The 26,320-nt window shown below is 38.6% G+C and overlaps 1 protein-coding gene across 22 annotated transcripts in view; it reads left to right on the top strand.

The window, feature by feature from the left end:
• The window catches only part of CAMK2D (calcium/calmodulin dependent protein kinase II delta), a 142,374-nt gene that overhangs the window by 91,692 nt on the left and 24,362 nt on the right, over positions 1 to 26,320 (top strand). For 5 of the 22 annotated variants that reach the window (XM_051617983.1, XM_051617976.1, XM_051617971.1 and 2 more), the window contains exons 7-14: positions 5,903 to 6,005; positions 11,674 to 11,757; positions 12,768 to 12,862; positions 14,214 to 14,336; positions 15,322 to 15,405; positions 16,118 to 16,160; positions 20,235 to 20,272; positions 21,870 to 21,902. In XM_051617983.1, coding sequence (XP_051473943.1) covers positions 5,903 to 6,005; positions 11,674 to 11,757; positions 12,768 to 12,862; positions 14,214 to 14,336; positions 15,322 to 15,405; positions 16,118 to 16,160; positions 20,235 to 20,272; positions 21,870 to 21,902 — 603 coding nt within the window. Of the gene's footprint in view, positions 1 to 926; positions 1,000 to 5,902; positions 6,006 to 11,673; positions 11,758 to 12,767; positions 12,863 to 14,213; positions 14,337 to 15,321; positions 15,406 to 16,117; positions 16,161 to 20,234; positions 20,273 to 21,869; positions 21,903 to 26,320 lie in introns of all 22 variants that reach the window. The other 17 variants (XM_051617977.1, XM_051617967.1, XM_051617989.1 and 14 more) reach the window with 7 other exon arrangements.

Genomic DNA, 26,320 nt, shown 5'->3' with positions numbered 1-26,320 from the left:
CAGTATCTGGTGCCCATCAATTGGATATAAGAGTTTTGGGGTGTGTTGTTTTTTTCCGCTGGGCAGGGGCAGAGGGTGGGATGTCTGCAATGTTCCCTTGCCTATCCTACTCACCCTGAAAACAACCAGCCAAACAAATAATGCATGATGCCTCTTTCCAGTTTGCAAGTCTACAGGCCTAATATACATCATGGCAAAAGGGGGAATGGTTGCCAAACAAACGGTCTCCTTCCAAGGCGCTGGATTTATCCCATGCTGTCGAACGTGTCTGGTGTTCTATTCAGGCTGTCCATGTATCGCTGTGTACGCACATGGAGGTGAATTTTGGCTGTGATGTATGTCAGCTTGCAGATGTAAACGCCACTTCTGTTCTGAGCCCCCGGGTTCTGCAGCAGCAGAGCAACCTGTCGCACGCTGCTGCGCTCGAGCCTGATGAGCCCTCAGGCAAGCGATGCGATTTGCTGGCTAAATTGGACCCTGAGAACTTCCTGACTGACCCGAAACACTTCACTTGGAGTGGTGGTTGGTTTGGTCGGGGATTTTTTTTTTGTTACCTCAATGGCCGATACCATTTCTATTAAGGAGGAGAAAGTGCAGAGGATGCCAAATATTTCGTACGACCGCATCAACAAACGATTGGCAAAATAATCCATACGCTCTTTGGGCCGTTTTCCTTTAAAAAAAAAAAACACGCCCTTTGGAAAAAACACAAAATCAAAACCAGAACCAGCCCAGCAGCTGACCCCAAGCACGTCTCCATGGCTGGCCCCTTGCTGCCAGCCCCGTGCGGGGTGCCTGAGGCCGTCGCGCTCGGCGCGGCGCGGGGCTGCCAGCGGGGCTCGGCGGCAGCTCCCCCGGCCTGGCTGCGGCTCTGCGGGCGGCCGGTGCACGCTTGGAACTAACCCGCGCCCCGTGTTTGCATGCAGTCATTGCATTCAGCAGATCCTGGAGGCCGTGCTGCACTGCCATCAGATGGGCGTTGTCCATCGCGACCTCAAGGTGAGTGAGTGAGTGAGTGCTGCTGCCTGGGGAGCAGCAGGCCCTGCTGAAACTGAGCCTTGATCAGTGGAAGTGTAAACCCTTTTCTTTTGTATTTTTGTTTGTTTGTTTGTTCCTTTTTTATTTTTCACAATTTTTGCACAAGAACCAGCTGTTTGCACTCACTGGAGAAAATCTGCTCAAGGCTTCCCGTGGTGGGTTGATCTTGACTGGGCACCAGGTGCCCACCAAGCTGCTCTTGTAACTCCCTTCCTTGGCAAGGGAGAAAATAAGATGGAAAAAAAAAGCTCGTGGATCAAGATAAAGGCAGTTCAATAAAGCAAAAGCGAAGGCCGTACATGGAAGCAAAGGCAAACAAAAGATTTATTCTCTGCTTCCCATCAGCAGGTGATGTCCAGCCACTTCTTAGGAAGCAGGGCTTCAGTACACATAATGGTTGCTCTGGAGAACAAACATCATAAATAATGAATGCCTCCCTTTCCTTGTCCTTTCCCCCAGATTTATTGCTGATGAGATGTCCTATGGTATGAAATATGGCTTTGGTCACTTTGGATTAGCTATCCTGTCTATATTCCCTCCCAAGATCTTGCCCACCCTCAGCCTACGAGGGGGGAATGTTGGAAAGACAGCATTGACACTATGGTGCACTGCCAGTCTGCTGGCACCTGTGGTCAGGACCAAGGAGGGCAGGACTTGCTTCTCAAGCATTTGGTATATTCATAGAATACACGATCTTCTTCACCATCACCTGAGCTTTTGGAGAAGATGTGTAGGGAACTTCCTATGGCTCATTAGGGTCCTTCTGGGAAGCACACTAGCTTTTGCACGTCATACATTCTTGTGACACAAGGCCAGCAGCTGTGAGATTGCTGGCACAAAGACCTGTCTCTCCTCCAGATGATGACTGGGCTACAGAACATCTTTAGAAAGTGGGGATTTCTGCAGCGTTCTCACCAGGATCGCCTGAGGTGTTGAGTTTCTTCCAGACAAACAGTAGCATTGGGATAGAAGCTTTAGAAAGAAAGCTCTTGTGTTTAGAGTTTCCAGTTGGACACAAGAGGTAAATTTTTCACCATGAAGACAGTCAAACATTGGAATTATCTCCCAAGGGAGGTGGTGGATTCCCCCACATTGGACAGTTTTAAGTCTCAGCTTGACAGGGTGCTGAGCCATCTCATGTAAACTATAGTAGTACCTAGAAAGATTGGACAAGAGGATCCTTGAGGTCCCTTCCAACCTGGCATTCAATGTTTCTCTTTCTTAACTATGTAGATATCCAATCGGATGGAAGTGTCTGCTGCAGAAACGCTCTCTGCATTTAAACCTGTTGGCATGGAAAGAAACAAGTAAAGATGATTTTCTTTTACCGGGAAGCCCAGAGAGAAAAGTCTGTCTCAAAGCTGGTAGGAATTAGACTTGTTGTCCTGTAGGAAGAGAAAGGTTTATGCTCTGAAAGCTCAGGGAGCACCACGGATTGGAAAGGCACCCACATTTTGTGCTTTTGAATGTGCCTGTGAGACGGCTGTACAACAGGACATGGACAAGTCTTGATCCCATCCATAAATCTTGTATGGCAGCCGCATAACATGGAGCAAGTTGAAAGGAAAGGATGTCAGATTTGTCCAACTGCTCCAGCAATTCCTGTCCACGCCCTACATGCAGTGCTCTGCTTCTAACATGCAAAGGAATTGAAAAAAAAAGAATTGTAGCCATGCAATCTGACAGAGTAAGGAATGCTTTCTAGAGCTTTTCATACATTGACACGAAGTACCATTTTCTTTGGAAATGCATTAAATCCAGCTGTTGCCTGCTCCAAACCATGTGTGCATTTCTTACTCTGGCAAAGCCAGGATGAATTGGGAAAACAGTGTGAGAAAAAATGTTTCTGACAAGCTGTAATACCCAGTTTCTTTTCTGAAAGTGAAAACTTGAGGAAGCATAAAACCAACCTTCTTCAGTTACTACTTTCTGGCAAAATTAAAAAAAATAAAAATCAAGGAGTGAAATGACTGTGCTGAAACTCCCACCAGGATTCTCTGTTCCAAAAAGAAGATGCTGAGGCCCAAGACCAGAGCTACCAGACATGCAGAAGATGGTTATGGCCTGGTGTGGATTCTTAGACTGCAAAACTCGATGGATTATTTTTTTTTTCTGATAACTCAGACCACAATTTTAGGAGTGGGGAAGGCAAGGAAAGGAGAAGATTTTGAATGATACCATTTTATTTAACTTTCCTTTTAGCATAATTTACTAGCAAACAAAGAGGAGCTTTTGCAGTCTCTTATGACCTGCAGAAGTGCTGGTTGCTGGTCTGTTTGTAATCCTTGGTATCTAAAAAGGTGGTAGATCCTAGATCCAGAAAAAAATAACCTGTTAGTGGCAGTTTGTCTTTAACAGATGGTAAAAGTGTTTTTCTGTGTGGGAATTCCAGTTCTTGGCAGTCAGCAGCATTGCTGCTTTTGTGAAACTCTGTGATTATGACTCTTGCTTATCCCCTGTTGAAGTTCAGTTAAAAGCAAACAAACAAACTAGCTGATGCTCTGTATTCAAGGAAAAATACACAGTGGCATAAATGCTTGATCACTAAGAATTAAAGACCTTTGGAAAATTAAGGCATAAATCATGTTAATTTATTGGGTAAGTAATTTTAGTAGTTAACACTGCCATTCTACATGCTTGACTGCAGCCAGTCTCCTGGTAGCACAAGGTGACACTATTGAATCCAGAGCACGAGGCCTGAGCGGCCCAGGCTGGGCTGTTAATGTTTTCCAAGTAATTGCAGTCATTTGAAGTTAATGCATGATAATTATCCAGCATGCCTCTCGTCATCCTGAAGTGACAGCTGCGTGTTGTTTAAGCGCCCAGACCCACACAACCCTGCCCAAAAGGATGTTGGTTTTGGCACAGGAGTAAATCAGGAAATCCGCTTCAGCTTCGGTGGAAACATACTGGCCGATGGCCGTGGTGTTTCTGTGGAGCTCTCTGACTGGCAGACCAAGACATGGAATGCAATTAAAAAAAAAAAAAAAAAAAAGGAAAATTTGAAAAAGCCTGTTTTGAATAGAGTCACGTGGTGTGAAGTGATATGCACTCGGTCCGTTAGTGCTTTTGTTTCAGCCAAAAGAATGAGGCATTTCACTGCCTTTACCTTGCTGAAGGTCAGCACCAAATAGGATCATCCATTGTTTTAAGAAGCTTATGTGAGACATGCATTCGAGGAAGTAATTATTGTGAACTTGTCTCACTCTGCTAGAAAACCTTGCAAAACTGTGAGACTGCAAGTTGAGATGAGCACAGTTAAATGACAAGCAGGATGACATTGCTGAAGTCAGTGTTGATGAACCTAGAGAACAGTCCTCAGCTATTCAGTCACTGTTTGATATGTTGTGATTGAAGTCGTTACTGAAAATTTAAATGTCAGTAAAGACTGTATTTTATTCTGAGGTACCTTCATCTCCATTTTTTTAAAATGCATAACTGGAAGATTCATCAAGTAACTATTGATGAAAGGTTTTTAATACCATCTTTTCTATGACATAGCAACAAAGGGATGAGTGAGAGGATGGTGTTTGTGAATGGCTGAAAAAAACGTTCCTTTACAGTTTAGTGAGAGGGGAAAAAAGCCCCACCTTTAGGCTGAAGTGTTTGTTTTGGCCAGTTGTGTTGTTAATTAATAGAAGAACTGCAGAGGTTGAAGTCTTAATTAAGCTCAACCATACTCTGCTGGATACTTGACAGATGTATTAAAGATAGCCTCTGCTGAAAGAAGCTCATAATCTTTATTGTTTCCAAGCTCAGTACCTGCATGGGATTAACTGTAATCACATAAATAGTCCCATGTAAACTGATATGATTGCTCCTGGCTTTAAAATTGAAAGACACATTTTAAGACTTTGCAGGACTGGGTCCCCAGTGCCAGGCTGGATATAGCCAGTTCCATTGGGAGAGATCACTACAAAAATTGCTCCTGAAAGTTTCACAGCAATACCCTTGAAAGCAAGGTTCTGTTACTATGATGTAAATAAAAATATATTATGAGAAAATGCCATAGAGTTCACAGTTACCTGAAATAACCTGCTGAATTCTACATTATTTTGTAAATTACTAAAAAAAAAAAAGCCGAGGGTCATAGAATAAAGTTATCTTTGGACAATTTGCATTTGTTGTATTTGCTGCATGAAGTTAAAAGAATTTGTTTTGGAATTAAAAAGAATTATTATGGAATGAACACCATTGTTAGGTTTAAATCTTTTACTTTTAATGATGGGAGTGTGCTGGAGCATTTGATTGCAGATGTGACCAACGTACCCTAAAAAAAATAGCAGTGGAAACTTTTGCAGGCTTGCACTGTTATTTGCAATAGGTTCTCAGCAAGCACAAATGTGGCCATGCTCATTTTGCTGAAAGATTTGCAATGTAAATACACCTGCCCTTGAGATAAAAATATCATAATATGTCTGTTACTGTTAAGCTGTCATGCAAAACATATTTACGTTTGACAGTTCTAGATGCCTACTCCTGCAAACTGTGTAGGTTAGTTAAAGAATGTGTCTTTGGGGGGTTTCCTGCAGAGAGAGGGTTTCCTCTCTTAGTGGTCTCTGAATTGCCCTGTCATGCAGACAGGTGTCACGGTTAGGTATGACCATTCTGGCTGATCTCCTGCTCTGCTAGATCTGCACACTGTCAATAGTCTTGCTGTCATCGGATCATGAAGGCTGTTGACAGGCCTGGTGGTTCTTTCCAAGTAGGAATGGGAAGTGCAGTTTTTGGAATGGGTTTTTTCTCTTTTTCACCTCTCTAAGGATTTGTTCTTTTCTAGACAACTTTAACAAAAAGTAAAAACCTGTCTAAAATTGTTTTACTTATCTTTTCATTTCAATTTTTTCTCTCTCTCTGAATAAAGCCTGAGAACTTACTTTTAGCTAGCAAATCCAAGGGAGCAGCAGTAAAACTGGCAGACTTTGGGTTGGCTATAGAAGTCCAAGGAGAACAACAGGCTTGGTTTGGTGAGTAAATGTATTTTTGTATCCCCTCACTATTTATTCAGCATTGCCATTAAATCTCCCAAACCACCCAACCCTCATCCTAGTGTAAAACATGCAGCAGCATGACTACTTGGTATGTAGCTTTACAGGGTATTTTGTTCATAGTTCAGTCTCCCCAGCACTCTACTCTTTAGACGTTTTTCTCCAGGAAGGATGTTACCTGTAATTCACATCAAATTAAACAGACGTTGGCAGCAAACCTTATTTATTTAAAAAAGGAAAAATTAAAAAAAAGCAAACCAACCACCAACAAAAATTCTTCAAGACTTCAAAAGTGACCTGTGGCTACATTTCCAAATCTCAGATCTTGCTTAGAAAAGAGGCTCTGCCTCATAGACTCCTCTGCACTAGCAAAGGTAAGTCACTTTACTGAATGACATAAAAAATATTGGCAAAAGATTCTTCAGTTGGCACTACTGTGCTCATGCTGGGGATTTTGCCAGCACAGCAATACTGGTACAGGGTAGGATAGAGGGAAAGGGTTTTTAAATTTATGCTACTAGTAAATACAGCTTTACAAATGTCCCTTTTGCACGTAGTCGAAGTGCTACTGACATTTCTCAACCCTGAAACTTAGGTTTCCTGATTCCTGGCTTGTCCTAAATTTTGTCAGCCCATAAGTTTCTCTTAGGTGCACACAGGGCCCTTTTCCCTGTTTTTTCCCTTTGTATGGAGAGGATGTAGAGCTTGGGAGGGAGGTGGGTCAAAACATTTTGCCTGAAGAGTTGTCTGTCAGCTGGAAATACCTGCATAGTTTATTCCGAAGCGCTTTGAAATGTGACTTGAATGAAATAAAGAAATAAAAAAAGGGATTTGAGTACCTGAGGCTGTACTCATTCAGATGTTCTGGTGACAGTAGAAGTTTTCTGTCCCAGCTGTTTATATTGCTGTCATAGAGGTGACCACCCCTTCCCATCTGCAAGTAAAACTGTTGATAAACTCTTCTTTGACCCACTGAGGTAAAAATAAGCTAACTTACTGAAAATGTACAATTGTAAATATATAAGCAACTCATGTAGTAGTAGATCATGGAGAGCATAAACCTAGGAAGGTGAAGGGTGCTTAAAAGCATCTGGAACCTTGCACAAAAGTCTGGAAAGGTTTGTCTGTCCACAGCTTCCAAACATCATCTGAAGCTGGGACTGGAGTTTCTCAGCCACTTCAGTCATTTGGAAAACGTTCCCTTCATCTGGAAGGGATCCAGAGTATGCTTGCTGGGTGGTGGTGGTGACAAAGATGTATGGGGATGTGGAAGCAAAATCCATGCGTGCTTGTGGCAAGAGCATGTTCTGTTCTTGAGACCTGCTCATGAAATGTGGCAAAGGGAGGGTGTCTGCCTTCCTGAAGGTGGCAATCCATGTACTCCAGGTCCCCAGAATCAATACCTTGAATGTATCTTGGGTGTCCTGTACAATGCTCTGCTACACTTTGTGAGGAGTGGGGTAATGAGTGAAATATTGTGTGCTTCTCTCCAGCTCCTTTCTGTGTGTGATTTATTTTTTTATTTTTTTAAAATGCTAATTGCAGTTTGTTTGTTACAGTTAACAGATGCCCAAGGGAAAATGGGGAAAGAAAGATTTAATACTGGTTGTTTTAAATAACAGGACATGTAGAAACGTGATGTGTCTTTCTCACGTACCACCCTCTTGGAACAGATGTGAGGCACAGGACAAAATTTATTGAAAACCCAGAAGGAAAAAAATACAGAATAAAATATTTATAGCAGCTTCCTATTCTCACATACAGCAGCTAGAAGGTACAGTTTAAAATTGAACAAAGAAATTGTGAGCTTGCTGTCAAAGCTTAGAATAAAAGCACAAAGGATTTTGTGCAGGCAGTGGATTGTGAGATTTTAGTGTTTGAAATCTAGGATATAACTGCACATGGATGCACAGTCTGTACTGTTGGACATATGTTGGCAGCTTTATAAGCTAGCTTGTTGTTTTAAATCCCAGCTTTTATATAAATGGATTTCAATAATCCACAAAAGACACAGAAGATTGCTCTTACAATAGACCAGTATGAAAGGAGGAAAAGAGAAATAAGACAAAATGTAAGTTATTTGTTAGAATGACAAAAACAGCAGGTAAACAGGAAGCATCTCAAGAAAAAAATCAGCAGAACAAAGGTGACTTCAGGGGTATTGCCTCTAGGTAATACATCTGTATGGATTAGGATGATGCACAGGAGCTTGCGATTCCGTGTAAAATCTTGCACTATTTTTTGCTCATTTGGTACTTGTGAAGTGCTTGGTTTAGACTTGTAGCATCAGGAGGGCTGCCATGCTGAACTTGCTAAGAAGGAGATTGAACAGAATGTCTTCAAAATGGGATACATGAGGTATAGGTAAGCTGGCAGCAAGGTAATAGAAACTAATCTAATGTAGCTCTTAAAAAAAAAAAAAAAAAGTGGTATTTGTTAAGGCTAGTGGGTTCTGTTCCTTTTCTGGAACTTCCTCTGCAAAACCTTTCTGTAATGGTCTGAGTGGCTCCTTTCATCTTCTCACGCCTTTGCTTTGACAAGGCAAGACATCAACTTCCATGTGCTCCACGGTTTGAAGTTTTTCTTCCTTCCAAAAGATTTTTCTGCTTTCCACTGGATTCTGCAGCACTTAGTGACTCATGGAGTGCTCTGATTCTATATATAGCTCTGCATCCGTATGTTTTCCCCTTTTTTTTTTGTTTTTTCTTTTTTTTTTAGCTGGGGGGTATAGTCATCGGGTGTGACGGTCGCTTTTTTGTTTAAACCATGGCTCAGCAGGAAACTGCCTAGAGCTGTGTGTGTTTGGATACCGTGGAATGCTTCCCTGGTTTGTAAAACAAACCTGTTCCTTGCCTCTCTGTAGAAAATGTTCCAGGATTTAGCTAAAACACCGCACCCTGTTAGCAGGTGTTGAATTTTCTGGGAAAGTGTCTGACAGGCTCACCCAGGCAGCTGACTCATTGCCCTCTGCTGGAGTCAGTGGAAGGACCTGCAGTTAACTGGCTGGTTTAGTCTTAGTTTGGTCCTTTAAATTAAGTCCAGCCCTGCAGGTAGGACTAAAATATGCACCACTGAAGTAATTTGAATAGCTTCACTGGATGAGTTTGCTAGTTCCATTAAATTGAGGTTGTATAGATTTGATCTTTTGGATCTTGAGTCAAAGGTATGTTAGCAAAGATATACAACTGTTAGACACTGTTCAAACTAAAGGGTTTTATTCTGCCATTTTACTTTGCAGTCCTTGCAGGGATGATACTGAGAAGGCTGTCAGTCTGACAGGAGGCTGATGAAAGCAGAGAGCAGGTCTTAGAGCACTAATCTTTTTGTGCTGTCTGTTTAAAATACAGCTCTCTGCATTAATTTCAGTTTATGTTGTGTGATTATAGTTAACCTTCAATCCAGGTTTGACTCAAAAGATGTACTCACCATTTATGAAGCTAAGTATGTATGTGTAATCTTTGCATAAGAGGTTTTGAGACTGTAAGCTGTTTAGGCTGGGTAACATGTTATCTCATGTGCTTGTGCACCACAGGCCTCAATAAAGCACAGCATTTGTCTTGGTCCTCTGGATACTTATTTAAATCATGTGATGATAGGAGTACAAGGTGATGGTGTCATTTTTTGACACTGTGCAGTCATAACCAGTTTCCAGCTTTGTGAGTTCTTTTAGCTATTTAGCTAGTTTAGCAATAGCTTTCAGAAAAGTCCACTCGTTTTGGGATTCCTCTGACCAGTTACAGAATTACCTGATAAAGAGTAGTTAACAATTTCAGTACCTTTTTTCTTTTTTGCTGGAATCATGACTGTGCACTCTTCTGTGTTCCCTGCTTCAAACATCTTCAGAGTATGTACTAAAATCATATGGATTATTCCTGTTTAGACCCATTCTGTATCTTTATCAAGAGATCAAGTTAGCAAACTGCTAATATTTTTTCCTTAAAGTTTATTTTCAAGTGATGCATAGTCATGTTTATGGACTGGAGAGTCAGGTAAGCTGTAAAGTCAGGACAACTGTACTTTCTCTTCAAAGTGAACAAAAATATTAATGTAAAGAACTACAGCCAAGAAGACATATGAAACATCACTCTAAAGCTACCTAGAACTTGTATTTTTCAGCTTCTCAAAGGAGCTTAAGATGTGTTTCCTGTGTGATAGTACTGTAACAATTCATAGCTCCCATATCAGGAGACTGCACAAACCAAGGTTATTTTTCATAACAATATTGTAGCTGTGTTCTCATCAGAATATACCAAATATGTTCCTTCATTTCCTCCTCCCAGCCTAAAATGTTTGCCAGCTTTACAGCAAAGGCTTCCTTTTTCTGTAGCTGTGCACTTTATACATTATCACCATCTCTCAGAAGCTTTGTGGAATCCTGTGTGGTATTTCAGAAATGACATGTGGTCCTTCATGAAAGCCACCAAATTCTCACCTTTCAAGAATTTCCAAGCATTTCTTTTAGCCAAAGATGCTTGAAAGAGCAGACCTACTAACTGAAACAGCACAGAATGTTATTGGTCATTAAGTTTTTATCATTTACAGTGTCCTAAGAAAAGTCTCCATTTATATCTACATTTTGCATTTCCCCTTAGAGAAAGAAGTACTGCTGGTAATGAATAAAGAATGAAGGGCACATAAATTTTAAAGGCTGGATTACATCAGAGAGGCTTTTTGTGAACTTTTGTAAGGAGGTTTCCAGAAGTGGGATGACTTCACAGAAACGAGTTTTGCGGTGGAAAGTTGGTATTAGAAGTAGCTGTGTGAAATAGGAGCAGCAAAAGCTGTCTGAAAGCTGAGCCCAAGTTGGTGGTCTTCATACTAAGTAGCAGCCAGTGGTGCTTTTGTGAAAGCTATTCCTGAATGACTCTGAACATTATTTACTCTGCCACCACCTGGCATTGGCTGAATTAGGTTTCTGCTTCTGTATGAAGAAATTTGAACCGTGTTTTTACTTATTTTTTTTTATTCTAAATTAGAGGTCTCTCCATAGGTAAGCTTCCTCAGAAACCTGCCCTCCCATAAGACTGATTGGGGCTCATTAAATGCTTTTGATAGTTAAGATGCTGTAGCTCAGATGTCCCTCTGTTTTGTTAATTAGTTCCCTGTAAATGTCGGTGGAAGTCTGTGTGCGGTAACAGCCCTCACAGCTGAGGGACTCCCAGAAATGCAAGTCATGTTTACAGTCTTTATAGTTTGGGGCTATTTTAAAATAGCTTAAAATATACTAGTGATTTAGAAAAACCAACCCAGTAACAGTCATGATTCAATTAATATCTCCAAGCGGACCACTCGGTTAATGTTTCCCGCTCCTCCTGCTCTCCTGACTCTTTTGACCTTGACCCTGAGCCAAATGTATTTGCACCTCACCTCAATGCTGGATGTCTCCCTACATGCAGAAGTCATGAGTGAAATGCTGTTAGCTATCTTGTAACCTTTCTGGGAACCTTCCCCTATTGCCCTGTCACCAGATCCTTGACACCACTGTCGAATCTGGAGTGCCTAGTGTTGGTGGGGAAAAGAAGTGTACAAAATGAAGTGGTTAGTGATGGATGGCTTGGGAAATGATGCCTTGTGGGCTGAGATGGGAATCACTTCAGTTTTGTGGAGCGTGTACAGTTTTGAGAATAGTTGCTTTGTGTTTTGACAGGCTTTGCTGGCACGCCAGGATACCTTTCTCCGGAGGTATTACGAAAAGATCCTTATGGAAAACCTGTGGATATGTGGGCATGTGGTAAGATACTGTTCTGCAAGACCATGTTCAGTCAACTGTATATTATTTTGAGGGAGAGATATTATATCCAGAGTACACTGTATTCTTCATCAGATAATATGTATTTAGTAAAATTCAATCTTAATTTTTAGAAGAGGTCATCAGATCTTTTGTTACTCTACCAGCTTAATTATTTTTTTTTTTTAATTTTTAATATTTGTGAAGATGTGTTGTCAAGGCATTCTTGGTCATGTCTGCACAACACGCTTTCACAGAGTATTAAAAAAATAGCAGCAGGCACACGATGCCTAACTGGTTAGAAAACAGAGCAATTCCACCGTGAGCTGGGCCTAAGTTTTAGTTCACAAGCAGCCTAAAACCTGGTATGACCAATATACTAGAACTGCAGTTTTAAACTGTGGAACTAAATGTTTTGTGGAGTGCAGAGCAATTGCTGTATCATCCAGTTCTTGAAACAGTGTGGTTTAAGGTACTGGCAAGTGACTGCTACCTAGCTGAGAACAACTGGTGGCTTCCTTATTTTGCTCCAACCCACGCTTATTTGGTTGTATTTGTGAAAGCACTTTTCTTTAGTCATAGTGAATCATCTCTGTAAGACCAGCAGATGGACTTTTTTATTTCTTATTGACCGTGTATTTATATATATCGAGTGAGTTGCCCAAATTTTCTTTGCATGAGATTAGTTAAAACACAACTTTATAGACACCAGGACAAGCCATGATAAAACCAGAGGTAAAAACCTAATTTTCCTAGAACATCCATGATGGCTGAAAATTATTTCTTCAGCTAGAGAGATATCTTCAGTGTCCCTGATAAAATGTTGTGTCAGATATTAATTTTTGCTCAGAGGAGTTTAGCTTGTGAACCCTACATTGACTGTTTTCTCCAGGCAGTGTTTTTCAGTAGCTGGATACTCTTGAACCATTTGTTTTACGTGTTTATCAGATGCAAAGTGAGTTTCTTTGGTTTGTTTCTTAAAATTACTGAATGCCACTGTGAATTTTCTGCAGGTGTCATTCTGTACATCCTCCTGGTGGGATATCCTCCTTTCTGGGATGAAGACCAGCACAGGCTTTACCAGCAGATCAAGGCTGGTGCTTATGATGTATGTACCATCCTCTGTCTAGTCAGTTAGTTGTAAGTGTACCTCTACACAGGAGTTTTCTAGAGTGAAAAGTGAAATTATAATTATTTCTTACATTTTTTGTTGTATAGGTTATCTTTATGAGCCACTCAATATAGTAAATGTCACTTTACTATCATCAACCTTATTGGGATGGGAACATCCTATATTAATTTAAATCTAATTTCCCTATGCTCCAAGCTTTCATAGTTTGGAACTTGCATGAGTCATGCAAGCTTATGTTACCCTCTGTGACCTCTCTCAGTTCCCAAGGCACTGTGTTTTTCTTTGTGGTTTTATTACTTCAACCAATCTAAATTGTTTTTAAGAAGCTTTAAGCTTCCTAAATATACACCTTGATGCTGGGTGCTGTTGTTGTGTGCCCACTTTTGGAAATACAAGCTGCTACAGAGCTTTTCAAAAGGGATAGTTTCATTATCTATGTGTATTCCAACAAAAAGCATTAGAACTGTTGGTAAGTAAGAGCTGATGATTTGGTGACTTTATGAATGTTGCAACATCATCCAAGTATATTAAATTAAAAAGACAAAAGGCTATTGATGCTCAAATTTAATTTAGTTATGGAGGAGAAAGAGGAAAGAAGAGAACCTTGTGATTTTTAAGCTCTTACTTGAATCCAGTCCTGGACTGAAAGGGAGTTGTTATGCTATGGCCTTTTAACAAAATAAACTTACAATCTGTCAAGTCTTCCTAGTGAAAAAGTTCCCCATTATCTACTCTGAAGAAAATTAACTCTATCCCAGCCAAAACCAGCACAATAATTTAAGGTGTGGTTTTTTCATTCCATTTGCATTTGAGCAGACACTTTGAGTGCACGTATAAATATTTTGCTGAGCTGGGGGTCATTAATTCATAATGAGTTAGGTTTGAAGATCCTAATGATACATTTAGCATTAATATTTACATTGAAAGAAAACAAACAAGGAGTTTGGATAATAATGCTTAATATTTTTGTCTTTATTAAAAAAGAAAGTAGGACTGTCTTAAGTGCCTCTCAGATGACTGGATTTTTTTCTTCTCTCTGCCATTGTTATTTTATGCTATGAATTTCAGTTGGTATCATGTTATTCTAAATACAGAAATGCTTTGCATTTGAACCAAATAAATAAAGGTCAAAATAGTAAAGGAGAAAAACACTCTTTACAAAACTGGAAAATTCAGACTTCTCATTGTGGCAAACTGCATTTTCCCCCTTAAAACTGGTTGGTTGTGCTATCAGTTAATGTTACAGAAACAGCATCAATTAAAATCCTTAGGTAAAATTGTGTAAGGATTGTGCAAGATTGTGTACACATACTTATGTTTTCTAAAGTTTCCCTCACCAGAATGGGATACAGTGACTCCTGAAGCAAAAGACCTTATCAATAAAATGCTCACCATCAATCCAGCAAAACGTATCACAGCATCAGAAGCACTAAAGCACCCATGGATCTGTGTAAGTCATTTCCACAAATTTAACTGGATAATTTGACAGATAAATCAGCTTATGGTTGTTTCCTTGTGCATATAGTGAAGGTGCTTAGGGAATAATTTTTGTCCTTACTCGTGCAGATACAGTCAATAGTGTCATATATTGAAGTCTCAGCCTGCGATAAGATTTTTGCAGAAATTAACTCCTTTGCCTTGACTTTGTGGTGCAGAAGATCCAAAATTAGAGCATTATTTTAAATTCTCAGAGAGAAAAGAAAGGTACAAGAAGGTAACTTTGACTTAGATAATGCTTTACATCTTCATTTCCTTATAGTCTTATGATAAGCATGAAATGTAAAGGCAGGAAATTAAGGGACTTTATAAATAAAGTCAGTTAGCAGGTAGCAGAGGTTGCCTAACTGTTACTGGATCCAGGACTACTTTCCAACTCTCAATACTTTCTATGCTGTGACTTTGCAGGTAATCTGGGGTGGTACTTTGAAAGTCACAGTGAGACATATAGCTGGTTCCCAACTCTTTATTCACTCCAGTAGGCTGCATCATCTTGCCTTTAATATTGTGATGCAAAATAAGTCAAGTTACAGGGAAAATACAGGTACCAGTAAATTTTTTCTGAAATGTTTCCTGCTGCTGTACCTCACCCATTGTGAATAAAAATTTCCTTCTTGTTGTAAAACATATTTTCCAAAGTCTTAGTACAGTATCTCACTTTGATTCTTATACTGCATAATCCAAGTTCTAAGATGCTTTGTTTTTCTTAGTCCCTGTTTCTGTCACGTGGGAAAGGCTGAGTGAAATGAGACCTTGGTTTTGTCGATTTGGACGTTTCCCAAACGTGTAGAAACCTGCACAAGGGGGTGGTCAGACAGGGTAGAAATTAAAGGCCTAAGTTTTGGACCATGTGGGTTGTAATATGTACGTGGTAGAGTAGCTAAAATGCTAGACGTCTGGCTGGGTGCCTTAAAATTATTCTTTTCTTCTTCTCTTAGCAACGTTCTACTGTTGCCTCTATGATGCACAGACAAGAGACTGTAGATTGCTTGAAGAAATTCAATGCAAGAAGAAAACTAAAGGTAAGAATGAAAACTTCAGCAAGGATGAGTAGATAATTTTGGAAAGATAAAAGAATGGTGGCTTGTGTTCCATGTATAAAACTAATAATCCCTAAGCAATTTTTTTTCTTGAATATTATGCTTAAATGAACTGCTTGATAGATGATCAGCTTTTGACATGAAGATCTTAAACTTTTTGTGGAAGTGAGTAGGTCATAGCATAATTTGGTTGGATTCAAAAGAATTTCATTAATACACATTACAATACTTCATTGAAGAAAAATCTGTGAGATTATTCTTTTAGATTATTCTTTGTGTTCACCTCATCAGACAAGATAACTTTGCTGATGTGAACTTTTCTAATTGGCACATTACAAATAAACTCCTCTTCCAACCTAAAAAAGAATCTGAGCACTTTAGTAAGGTCTGTTTTATATTCAGCTATGTGCTTCCCTGCTGATGACTGTGCCATGAGTACTCGTGGTTTGTGCATTATATGCTCATAAATGGTAAATACTTGAGATGACCAGGATTGCTGAGAGGTGTAATTAAGATTAAATTACAATTTATGCCTTCATGGCATCACACGTGATAAGTAATGCACAGAGAAACCATTCTTTCAGGGTTAATTTATAGAATTGCTGTAATTTACTTGTGTTTTCCTTTTTGTTGTGTCACGTTCAGAATTTTACACAAGTGTGATGCTAATTTGAGCAAATGTGTGTGTACACAGGGGGCCATTTTGACAACTATGCTGGCTACCAGAAATTTCTCAGGTATGTTCATTGAGCTCCAGCTTAATACTGTCTTTATGTTTTCATGTCTGTACTGAGTAAGATCTAATTAGGATTCATTAGTACAGAAATATCTTTGTTATTCAGGAACATCTAAATGTGATAGATCTGAAGTTATTTACTTTGATGAAGCAAACAAAAGAATTTAAATTCATTGGGCCAAACAGATTCTCTTTTAGATGACAGTCTAATTTTTCAGTAGCACGTGAGTGCCTTCTCTTTACATTTTAGTGACACCTATCAAAAGACAGAGTTCTCCTGTCTGTTTTGGTGGAGAAAAACTGAAAATAATGCATATAGCTCAACATGCATAAGTATCAGCAAACAACATTTAAAAATTATTTTTATATACCTCAAATGTCATTCTGGGATTCTACTGCATCTTGAATTATATATATCTGTATATATCTATATCTAGATGTATAAAATAAATGCATGTTCATTCTTTAGTGCTTTGCTAAGGAGTAAGAAACATTGTAAAATGAGTTCTCCTTTTCCTTCTCTAATGCCTAGCTTGATATAACAAGAGATGTTTCTTCTTTATGAAATAATTTTATAGTGATATTCCTGGAGATTTTAATCTTTATACTAAAGAAATATTAATAGAAAAAGCTGAAATAAATTTGCTGTTAGTAGAGTTAGAATTGTTCTCGATAGAAGTCTTGCCAAAACTTTGATGCTGTGTTGAGTTTTTCATTTTGCCATTTGAGATTGCAAGTGAATAGTGAAAAAGAAAACCCGATTCAAAACTCAGTGACTTTACATGCCCTCCTGCTCTATGATGTAACTGCTGGAGTGTAACATCAATTAATCTATGGACAAAAACATGATAGTGCTTTGGGCAGATTTTGAATAATAATTAGCACTGAATCATCCAAAATAAATTACATAATCATGAATGCAAGAACAACTTGTTCAATTTGCATGGTACTTGAAATACAATTTCTTGGTTAAGTTCCTGTATTTAATCCACACCTATACCACAGAGGATTACATTTATGTAAATTCCATTGGGTTAATGCTTAATGAATTGCCAGTACCTGCCAATTCATTTTAAAGGTGGGAATAGTCTAGGCTGCAGATCTTGTAAAAATGAATTCTTATTAAATATCAATCAAAGACATCATTTCTCATCACTTTTCATAGCTGTCACTGTCTATATGTGCAAGGGTCAATTTCAACTTTCATGAATGAGAAAAAAGCAGAAGTAATTTTAAAATATTTCAGCGTGAGGGGCAAACAGGGTTTTTGGCTTTGTTTTGGATTTTTTTCACCTGTCATCTGTGTTTTACACCATTATGACCCATATTTTCCTTAATGACATTTTATTTTCTCAAGTTGTTTATTCATTGTATTTCATTGCAAAGCATGCTTTTGAAGGTCATTTGTCCATAAAGATGTGGTTATAAAAGTGTTTTATTTTCCTTTTTTTTTTTCTTCCTTTTATGTGGAATGTATATTTCTCGTGAGGTAAGACCCTCAGCACGTGAAAGGAACATCTTTTTCCTCTTCTGACTCAGAATTGCTGTGTGTCCTAAATCACTTTTATTTCTATATGTTGTCACAACACCATTTCTTTTCAGTCTGCTTTCTGGCCTGTTAGTGCTGCCTCAGATTTTATTTATAGCTGTTGCTTGTAGTTGCAAGAAATCTTTCATTGTGGGCTTAATTTAGAATATGCTAATTGCTTTGCTCCTGCAAATTCTTCAAATACTTGATTTGTATGCAGTATCTGTGCTTACAGAAAGATGTATCAAAATATTATTAAAAATATGCTCCAAGCTAAAACCAACAAAGGCAGTTGAATATGGAATATGTCCTATAAGATAAAATACTGCATAATAATCCTATGCTAGGCACATTTTAAAGGACACACTGGAAATGCCATGAACACAGTATTTGTAGTTGTTCCTTTTGGTGCCCTCATTTTACTGGCTTTCATTGAACTGTTTACATATAACATGTAATGTTTGTTAAGCATGAAAAAGAACTCACAAGTTTTATGCTCAAATCTAGCAAAAGGACCTAGTTTGTTAAGAACAGCAGCCTCTAAGAATTCATTTAGCTATTCTTGTATTTTTGTCAGGACTGATGGTATAAAACAGGCTTCGAAAGCAATGAACTTTCGTTTTTTTTGGCCTTAGGTTTTAGAAATAGTTCCTCCTCTTTCCCTGTATAAATTTCTGAAGTAAATAGAGTGCCCCCAACATTTGTGGTTGTGTAAAATCTTATGGCTGTGTTGCATCAGGTCCTGTAAGCACACATTGCAAAAGGATGTGTGTCCTGTCTCAAAAATCTATGTAAACCAATTTATTTTCAATATTAAGTTACATGGTTCTGTAAATAGAAACATGTGATGATCCTGTTGCATAACACAGGCAATTTTTTTTTGTTCATTTTAGCTGTAATCATGGGCCTTGTGAGAGTTTTAATGGTAGTGCTGGCTGATGTCCATAATTAATAAACTGCATTTGGAGGGTTGATATATTAATGAAATAATAAACATTAACCTGGCATCACTTTCCAGTTTTTTAATGTAAACAACACAATAATGGACATCAGTTATTTCTATATAGTTAACAAGGTGATCTTACATTTTCTGTACTCTGAACCAGACAGAGCTAAATGAGCACTTAGTGTAGATACAGCTGGAGAATAAGTCACAAATACAAAAACTAACTTCAGGTTTAAACCCCCTACTCAGTAACTCCAGTATCCTCAGCCAGTCTGAGCAACCTTAGGCTTGCAAGCTCCCATTGTGGGTTGTTTTTTTTTGCTTAAAAGGGAAAGATGCTGGTAAGGACGGTAGCTCTGTGGCAGGACGGTAGCTCTGTGGCAGAACAGTCTCTCTTTGATGATGCCAGGTTGTTAGCTGCAGCATTTCCCTTTTAAAAAGCCTTCCTACTTCTAAGCAAAACAGCCTATATAGAGCAGCACTTTCTGGTAAGCCAAGCCATGATGCACCTTCTGATAGGAAGACTGGGTCATAAACAACACCAAAACCAAAAAACTCCAGGCTTGGTTTGTAATTTATACTTCTTCAAGTCTCTGGCAGTGACTCACAAAGCATTTACGCTTTAGTGAATAGTTTATTTGAATGTGATAGATCACCCAGCCTGTGTTTCTGCTGTAAGTCTTGTCAGATTCAGAGCTGTGGTGTGCTCAGTTGCACATTAGCCCTCCAGATTTAGTCATTTGGAATGATTTGGCCCCCTTCTTGTTGCCAGGTTTAAGTGGTGGAATTTCAAGCCTTGGATAGTATTACAGCAAAGTGGTCCTCACCGCTTTGAAGAGCTTAGATTAGTGTGGAGCTTGATTCAGAAAATAACAGGTTTTCTTAATGAGAAGTTGAAGCAAAGCCTGCCATGTGTTATTTTTACCTCCCAGGAAGCACCCTTCCAAAGCAACACTTCTCTACCAGATTGTTCTTCCTTATTTGTAAATTTCCTCACCTTTCAGGCAGAGTGACTGATGCTGTCATGGTGAGAAACCCCCAAAGAGCCATTGCCCAGAGGTGCTTTTTGAAAACCCAGTTTGCTTTTCCATTAGGTAGAATAGATAGCACTGTGCCCCCCCATGCTCTTTAGGTACCTCATTGATCTGGTAGTGGTTACTTGTATGTCACTGTCACGCTAACAGTGTCATTAAGATGCCAGTGAGCTCTCGAAACACCTGGTCATAGTCCCTGCCATCAGAACACTTTTCAAAGTCACATCAAACTATCCCAATCAACAACTGTAAGCGTCTTGCAGCTGAAAAAAATTAATATAGCCAAAGCTGCTGCTTTCACACTCGCCCTGCTTCCATTTCCTCTGTGCCACCCAAGGAGGGCTGTCCTTCTGTAAGTACAGCTTTCATCAGCAGCTAAAGAAATACGTGATGTTCTTAAGTCTTTGTAGTTCTTAAATACTTCATTTCCTATACTGAGAGCAACAGAAGGAGGAAATAGAAGCTGAAAATGTATCTGCAGTTGGGAGGCAATGGGGGTTTGCTGGCACAGCTGGTTGACCTCAGTGGTAACCACCTGACACTGAAATGATTTGTCTCGTTTTACAGCAGCCAAGAGTTTACTGAAAAAGCCGGATGGAGTTAAGGTAGGTTAAACACGTGCTTTGAAATATATTTGATTAGTCACCACCTATCTGTAACAGTTTTTAGAACTGATTCTTGTAATTTCTTTCCTTTCTAGACTTTGTAAATAAGTGCTTCTTACTGTATATTTGAAGTGATTAAAGTTAGCAGGTTAAGCTTAAAAAAAGAACTAAAAGAAATATTTGAAAAGCAGTCATTTTAATAAGTGGAAGATAGAAAACTACTGGAGAAAATGGGTTTTTTTGCTATTTTAATGAAGGATGATTGTGTAATTAATAACTCAGTGTTACTAATTGGTGCATAAATATAAATAAATAATGGTTTGGTGGTGGGCATTTGAGCTTTTTAAATATCAGTGTTTATCTGCAGTTCTGTTGCCTCCATGTTTCCCCTTGACTTTTCACTAGATTTCATGGAAGTCCCAAAGTTTACTGGTAGGCTTGGCTCCACATGAGGTGTATTCTGCCAGATGTACTTGCTATATTTGGCAGAACTGGAGGGGTTTACTATCACAACAAATCAGCTCTTCCTGACTAATAGACCTTACTGAGAATGGAACATTTTGGCAGCTTTCATACATGATTTAGAGCTCATATTCTGGTGTCAACAGATCCTGCAGGAGGAGAGATGCTTCACAAATGAAAGTTCTGGATAAATACTTTGAAAAGCAGCCAGAAAAAAAAAACAAACACAAAAAACCCCAAAACAAACAACAAGCAAACAAAACAAGAAAACAAAAAATCACTCAGCAATGAAAAGTATTTAATTTCCTTTCCTGGAGGTCTTCTGAAGACTAAAATAAGCGCCTCGAGCTTTCCTTATGTTATTAAAAAAATACTCCTCTGTTCTCTTTGTTAACTAAGAAGTGTGTCTTTGACCTGAATTTTAATTTTCTATTTAATTTTTTTACTCTAACAAAACATTTTATTCTTAAATGTGAGATTCATAGGATATTTGTTCCTGTTCTCCCACACTTTTCCTATAAAAAAAATCAGGAAACTGACTTTAAAGGAATTGAGAATGATATTATTTCATTGCTTCTCACTGCCAAGTGGTAAAAGTCCTTGTTATGTGGAGAAGCACACATGCACTACTATTCTGTCGTTCCTGGGGAAAACCCTTAACAACTTTTGTTATCAAATACATAATTTTTGTGTACACTGACCAGCTTTTCCTTCTTAAATAAATATCATTCCTCCTACAGGTCTATGATGTTATTTGTTATATCTCAATTTTGATTATAGTGCTGGAAGAAATTGTTGCCAAAATTTTGCCTAAGTTACATTTGTTGGGATTTGATACTTTGGTTTTCAGCATGTTTTATGTGTCTGCTGTTTGTCTGCAGGGTCATGTGGAGCAAAGGGAGTAAATTTACATCTGGGGAAGTCTATTTTTGTCATTTCTGTTACTGAGATACTATATAATCCATAGCATTTTTCCACCCCTTCCTACAGCTTAAGCTGTCTTTTTCTTATTAAAAAAAAAAAAAAAAAAAAAAGCAAAGCCAAAGCAGAAATATACTGTACTCCATGCCTTGATACTGCAAATCCAACCAGTCACATTTTCTTCTTTTCCTTTCTCTCTGACTGGTCAATTCAGAAAAGGAAGTCCAGTTCGAGTGTTCAGATGATGGTGAGGATCTTTATCGACAGATTTTTATTTTTTTTTCCTCCTGTGAAACGTTCACACTTAGAAATCAGCAGTTGTATTTAGTTCTGTTGACATACTGTGAGAAGCTGCAAGACTTGAAAGGACAACCTTGTGAATTTTAAGCCTGCAGTTGCTATGTGCCATCCACAGTGAATTGTTCTGCAGTTCTTTCAAGCAAGTTGGGGTTTTTTTAATATTTTTTTTTTTAACCCGGGGACGTATGAAAACAAAAAAGTAGATGTAGCATTGGCCAATGCAGCTGTTTTTAGTAAATAAAAATAAGAACAAAATAGTAATCTTACAACAGCCTTCTGTTAATTTTGAAAACCTCCTTATATAAAAGCTAATAGCATTCATCTCATGAAATATAACACAAAGTACATTACACAGCAAAACAGTATCACTTTAATTGAGCCACTGTAGACCAAGATGTCATGTTAAATGCTCAGGAGTAAAAAAAAAACACAGTTTCCCAGCCTTTCCATACCCTGTTTCCCAGCTAATTTACTTCGCAGCTCAGGGCTTAGTCACCAGGTGTCCCAACTGAGAGTGAGTCTTAATAACTTTTCTTCCTCCCCAGCCTACTCCACAATATTGCCTTCCTTTGCCCTCTGTGATCCCACAAAGCAACTTAACACTATTCCTCTTTATTATGGTTTTGAATCGGATTTCTGAGATGCTCCTGATGATCGGCTGGGGTGGGATGTCCCAGCCAGTGCCTGTTGCTGCTGCCAGTAAAGAGGACACAAATATCCCTCATCCCAACCTTTCACTGGGAAGTACAACTCTCCTTGAAAAGCAAAGATTGCTGATCAGGTCTGAGCAGACATGTTATTACACAGGTAAATAGTCTGTTCTTTGGGGGAACACAGAATTTCAGTGACAGAGGATTAGTGGCAGGATTAGTGGATGAGGGTCCCCAGAAAGTTACGGTGGGGATATTTCTAGTGTCCCAAATGGGAAGTGTGCTTTCACTTTTTGTTACAGAAGTACAAGGTGAAAGATTAAGTCCCAAGATGCAGGTTTTGTGAACAGGCTGCCCAGAAACGTTGTGGAGTCTCCTTTTCTGGAGATGTTCAAAACCTGCCTGGATGCAATCCTGTGCAATGTGCTCCAGGCAATCCTGCTTTAGCAGAGGAGTTATCATCTCTTGAGATGATCCCTTTCAACTCTGACAATTCTGTGATTTTCTTTCTTCAAATATTGTTGTAATACATTGATAAAAGGCCACTAATGAGTTTACAGTCATGCCCATCTGTTGGGAGCATTTGTGTCTGTACTGTGGTGCTGTCAGACCTGGGAGAGTGGCTCTGGACAGGCAATGCATTAGTATAAAAGTTCTCCTTTACTACAAATAGGTCACAAGCACAGTTAAGCTTAAGCACAATTCAGCTTCAGAATAACTTCTTCATATGAAAATATTTCACTCCTCTTAGAATAATTTCCCTTTGCTGTTAAAAATGGGTGCAAACTATGCCATGTGTGCTCCTATAGACCGTGCTTTTGCCAAGAAAGTTTGGACCAGATGATCCTTGAGGTCCCTTCCACCCTGGTATTCTACGTTTCCATGATACATTAATAAAAGCACATGTATGCATTCTGTGAGAGAGAGAAAGTGCTGTTTTCTCTCTGAAGTTTCAAAGGGTTTTACCAAGTTCTTACACAGAAGAAACAACTTTATTTTTAATTACTTTCTCTCTTTCTGCTTTTCCTAATAAATGCTGTATTCTCAATATCTTACTAAGAAGTTCTGAATCTATTTCCTGCAGTTTTCAGCAGTAGCTGTGATGGATATTGTTTATTTTGATAGGACTTTCACCAAGGGAGTATGGACCCAAGCCTGCTCTCCTTACTCAGGCAAAACTGAAATTGAAATTTGATTAACCTGGTTTAATTATGCATTCAACAACAAGCATTTGTTTGACATAGCACTTGATTTTTTTAAAATTATTTTTATTTTTATTAAGCTACTACTGAATAGGACAATGAAATCTGGTGAAATCTTCATTTCTTTCCTCATGTTTTTGCTTTATGTCTTTCTGCCTTTTGTTAGGGCCTTTTCTGTTCCTACTCTCTTTATGACTATACCATCATCAAAATATTAACTTGTAGTTATATAACTTGATGTGTGAGTTTTGTTTTGGAAGATTTAATATGTCGCCAAGCAGCATTGTACATGTTCTTATTATTCCACAGTTCTCCTATAGAATTTTAATTTACTGAATTGGTTGGTGGGGTTTTTTTAAAGTTTTTTCCTGAGTAAGGAGTTTGGGTTTTGTCCACCTCACCATCCCATAAGTATGGTAGCAGGTTAGTTGATACATAAAATGCTTGCTAATAGGTATGTCTCCCCATGAACACCTTTAGGCACAAAGGTATTTATTCTTCCCTTGCCTTGAGCTCAGGCACCCCTGCAATTTATGCCTGTAATTGTGAATCAATAAATTAAATTTATTTGACAATAATTAGGCCAAGTTGGGGCATAAACTAAACAGTTGGCACTCAATAATGACCATAATTTCTCTTAATGACAATTTCTGTTGGAAGACCATTGTTAAAAAAAAACCCTGTTTCTCGTCCTCCTGCTGTAGAGCGCTGTGAACTTTAATCTTAAATCCAAGAAAATTATTTTTATTCTATACAGGAGATTGGTTCCTTTCACAAATATTACTAAATAACATGTAGTGTCGAAATAATGTCCCCTCACAGTAACTAATAAGACTGCTTTATATTCTTCAAAGCCAGTTCAATGCTGGTTAAGGTGAGGAAGTTTGAAGTGTGTAATAATGGAAATCCTGTTGACATTTCCATAATCTAGACACGTCCTGAATCAGATTCAGTTCAAATGGAGGCTTAATTCTTTCAATCAACAGCTGCCACGTCTGTACCAAAGTAAAATAATCATCACAAAGTGCTGAGGACGTGACATTCAACGAGTTCCCCCAGCGGTGCTAACTCCTGAAGGCTGGAATTTAGCAAAGCCCTTGGCACAGGCTGAACTGAAATGTTAGCCTGCAGGGCTGAGAACCCGAGCACTGCAGCTGAGATGACAGAGTCATCAGGAAGTTTAAATCAGGAGGCAGATGCTCCATGCTCAGCTTGGTTTGGGCCACTGTTCTGGGACCTTCCACTTCATGCCTTTTCATACACGTTGCTTAGCATATCACTATTTTCTAACTGCTTTAGAAAGGCTTTCAAATTTTGACCCCCCAAAAATGGCGGAGTTTTTAGTTTAGATTAAGAAATTTATTACATTTTTACAAAAATCCATCCATGGAAAAACTTTGGACTTTTTTCCATTCTTTTGCACTTTTATTACTAGTTACTATGACTGGAAGGTTCAGTGGAACTTTTTTTTTGGTGGATCAAGGTCTTTCCAGACAATATATATCCATACACCCAGCTCTGCATGCTGCTTTGGACTGCTCTTGTTAAAATTAGACATGACCAAAATGTACGTAATATTTTTTTCCTAATTATTGTTAAAGAAAAAAAATTACATATTTCAAACTAGATTTACTACAATCTTGCTTCTTAGTGCATGTAAAACTGGCTCGGTACATTATTTTTACTATTGCTGTTTTTTTCATACCATGCTATTTATGAAAGCTGAATCTTAAAAATGGATTTAAAGAATCAGATACCTTTAAACTTATTACTAAATAGTTTGATTTGAATTAAAATTTTGTATAAGTAAAAGCCCAAAGTCACGGAAAGGTGTAGTACTGTGCTAAGCTTAAGAATTAATGTGATGACCTACCTGTACAGTTAAGCATATCTGTACTGATTTGTGGAGCAAGACAACAGATACTATGAACCTTACACTTTCAGGTTATAATGCCAAAATTGAAAGGCAGGATTCTTGAGACTAAAAAAAAAATATCTAAAAAAATCACAGCTGTCAATTATTTTTATTTAAAATAAGACAAAAATAAGCTAAAGGGGCACCAGGCTCTTTCTAGCATCAGTTGTATTTACACAGACCTGGAACCAGTTTTATTTATTCAAATCTGTTCCCAGAAGCCAACAGAAGAAATCTAAGGCTTGCTGGAGAGCTATGAATAGTCAAATGTTCTTGAGGGTAGTGATAGGTAAATAAAGGAAAACCAGGTGCAATTGTTTAGTACTGTTTGATGTCAAGACATTGACATGGCTATTTAGGACGTTCTTCAAACCCATATTAATTCATTAATCTGTGATTAGCTGCTGCTCAAAGGCTCTCTGCTGGTTGAAGTGTCACGGCTGACCTCACCTCTACTGTCTACTGACCTTCATTCAGTGCATCTGCAGGCCCGTAGCTAGCGTGCTGGGAGCTAAGCTGCCAGAGCTATCGGTGGTGCTCCTGCAGGTTCAGAAGTTCATCTTTCTGTGATTCTTTATTTCCATATCTGTATCTATAT

This window comes from Apus apus, chromosome 4 (genome assembly GCF_020740795.1).
Source record: "Apus apus isolate bApuApu2 chromosome 4, bApuApu2.pri.cur, whole genome shotgun sequence".
Taxonomy (NCBI): domain Eukaryota; kingdom Metazoa; phylum Chordata; class Aves; order Apodiformes; family Apodidae; genus Apus; species Apus apus.
The sequence above is the reverse complement of the archived record's forward strand: the minus strand, read 5'-3'. Positions and strand labels throughout refer to the sequence as shown.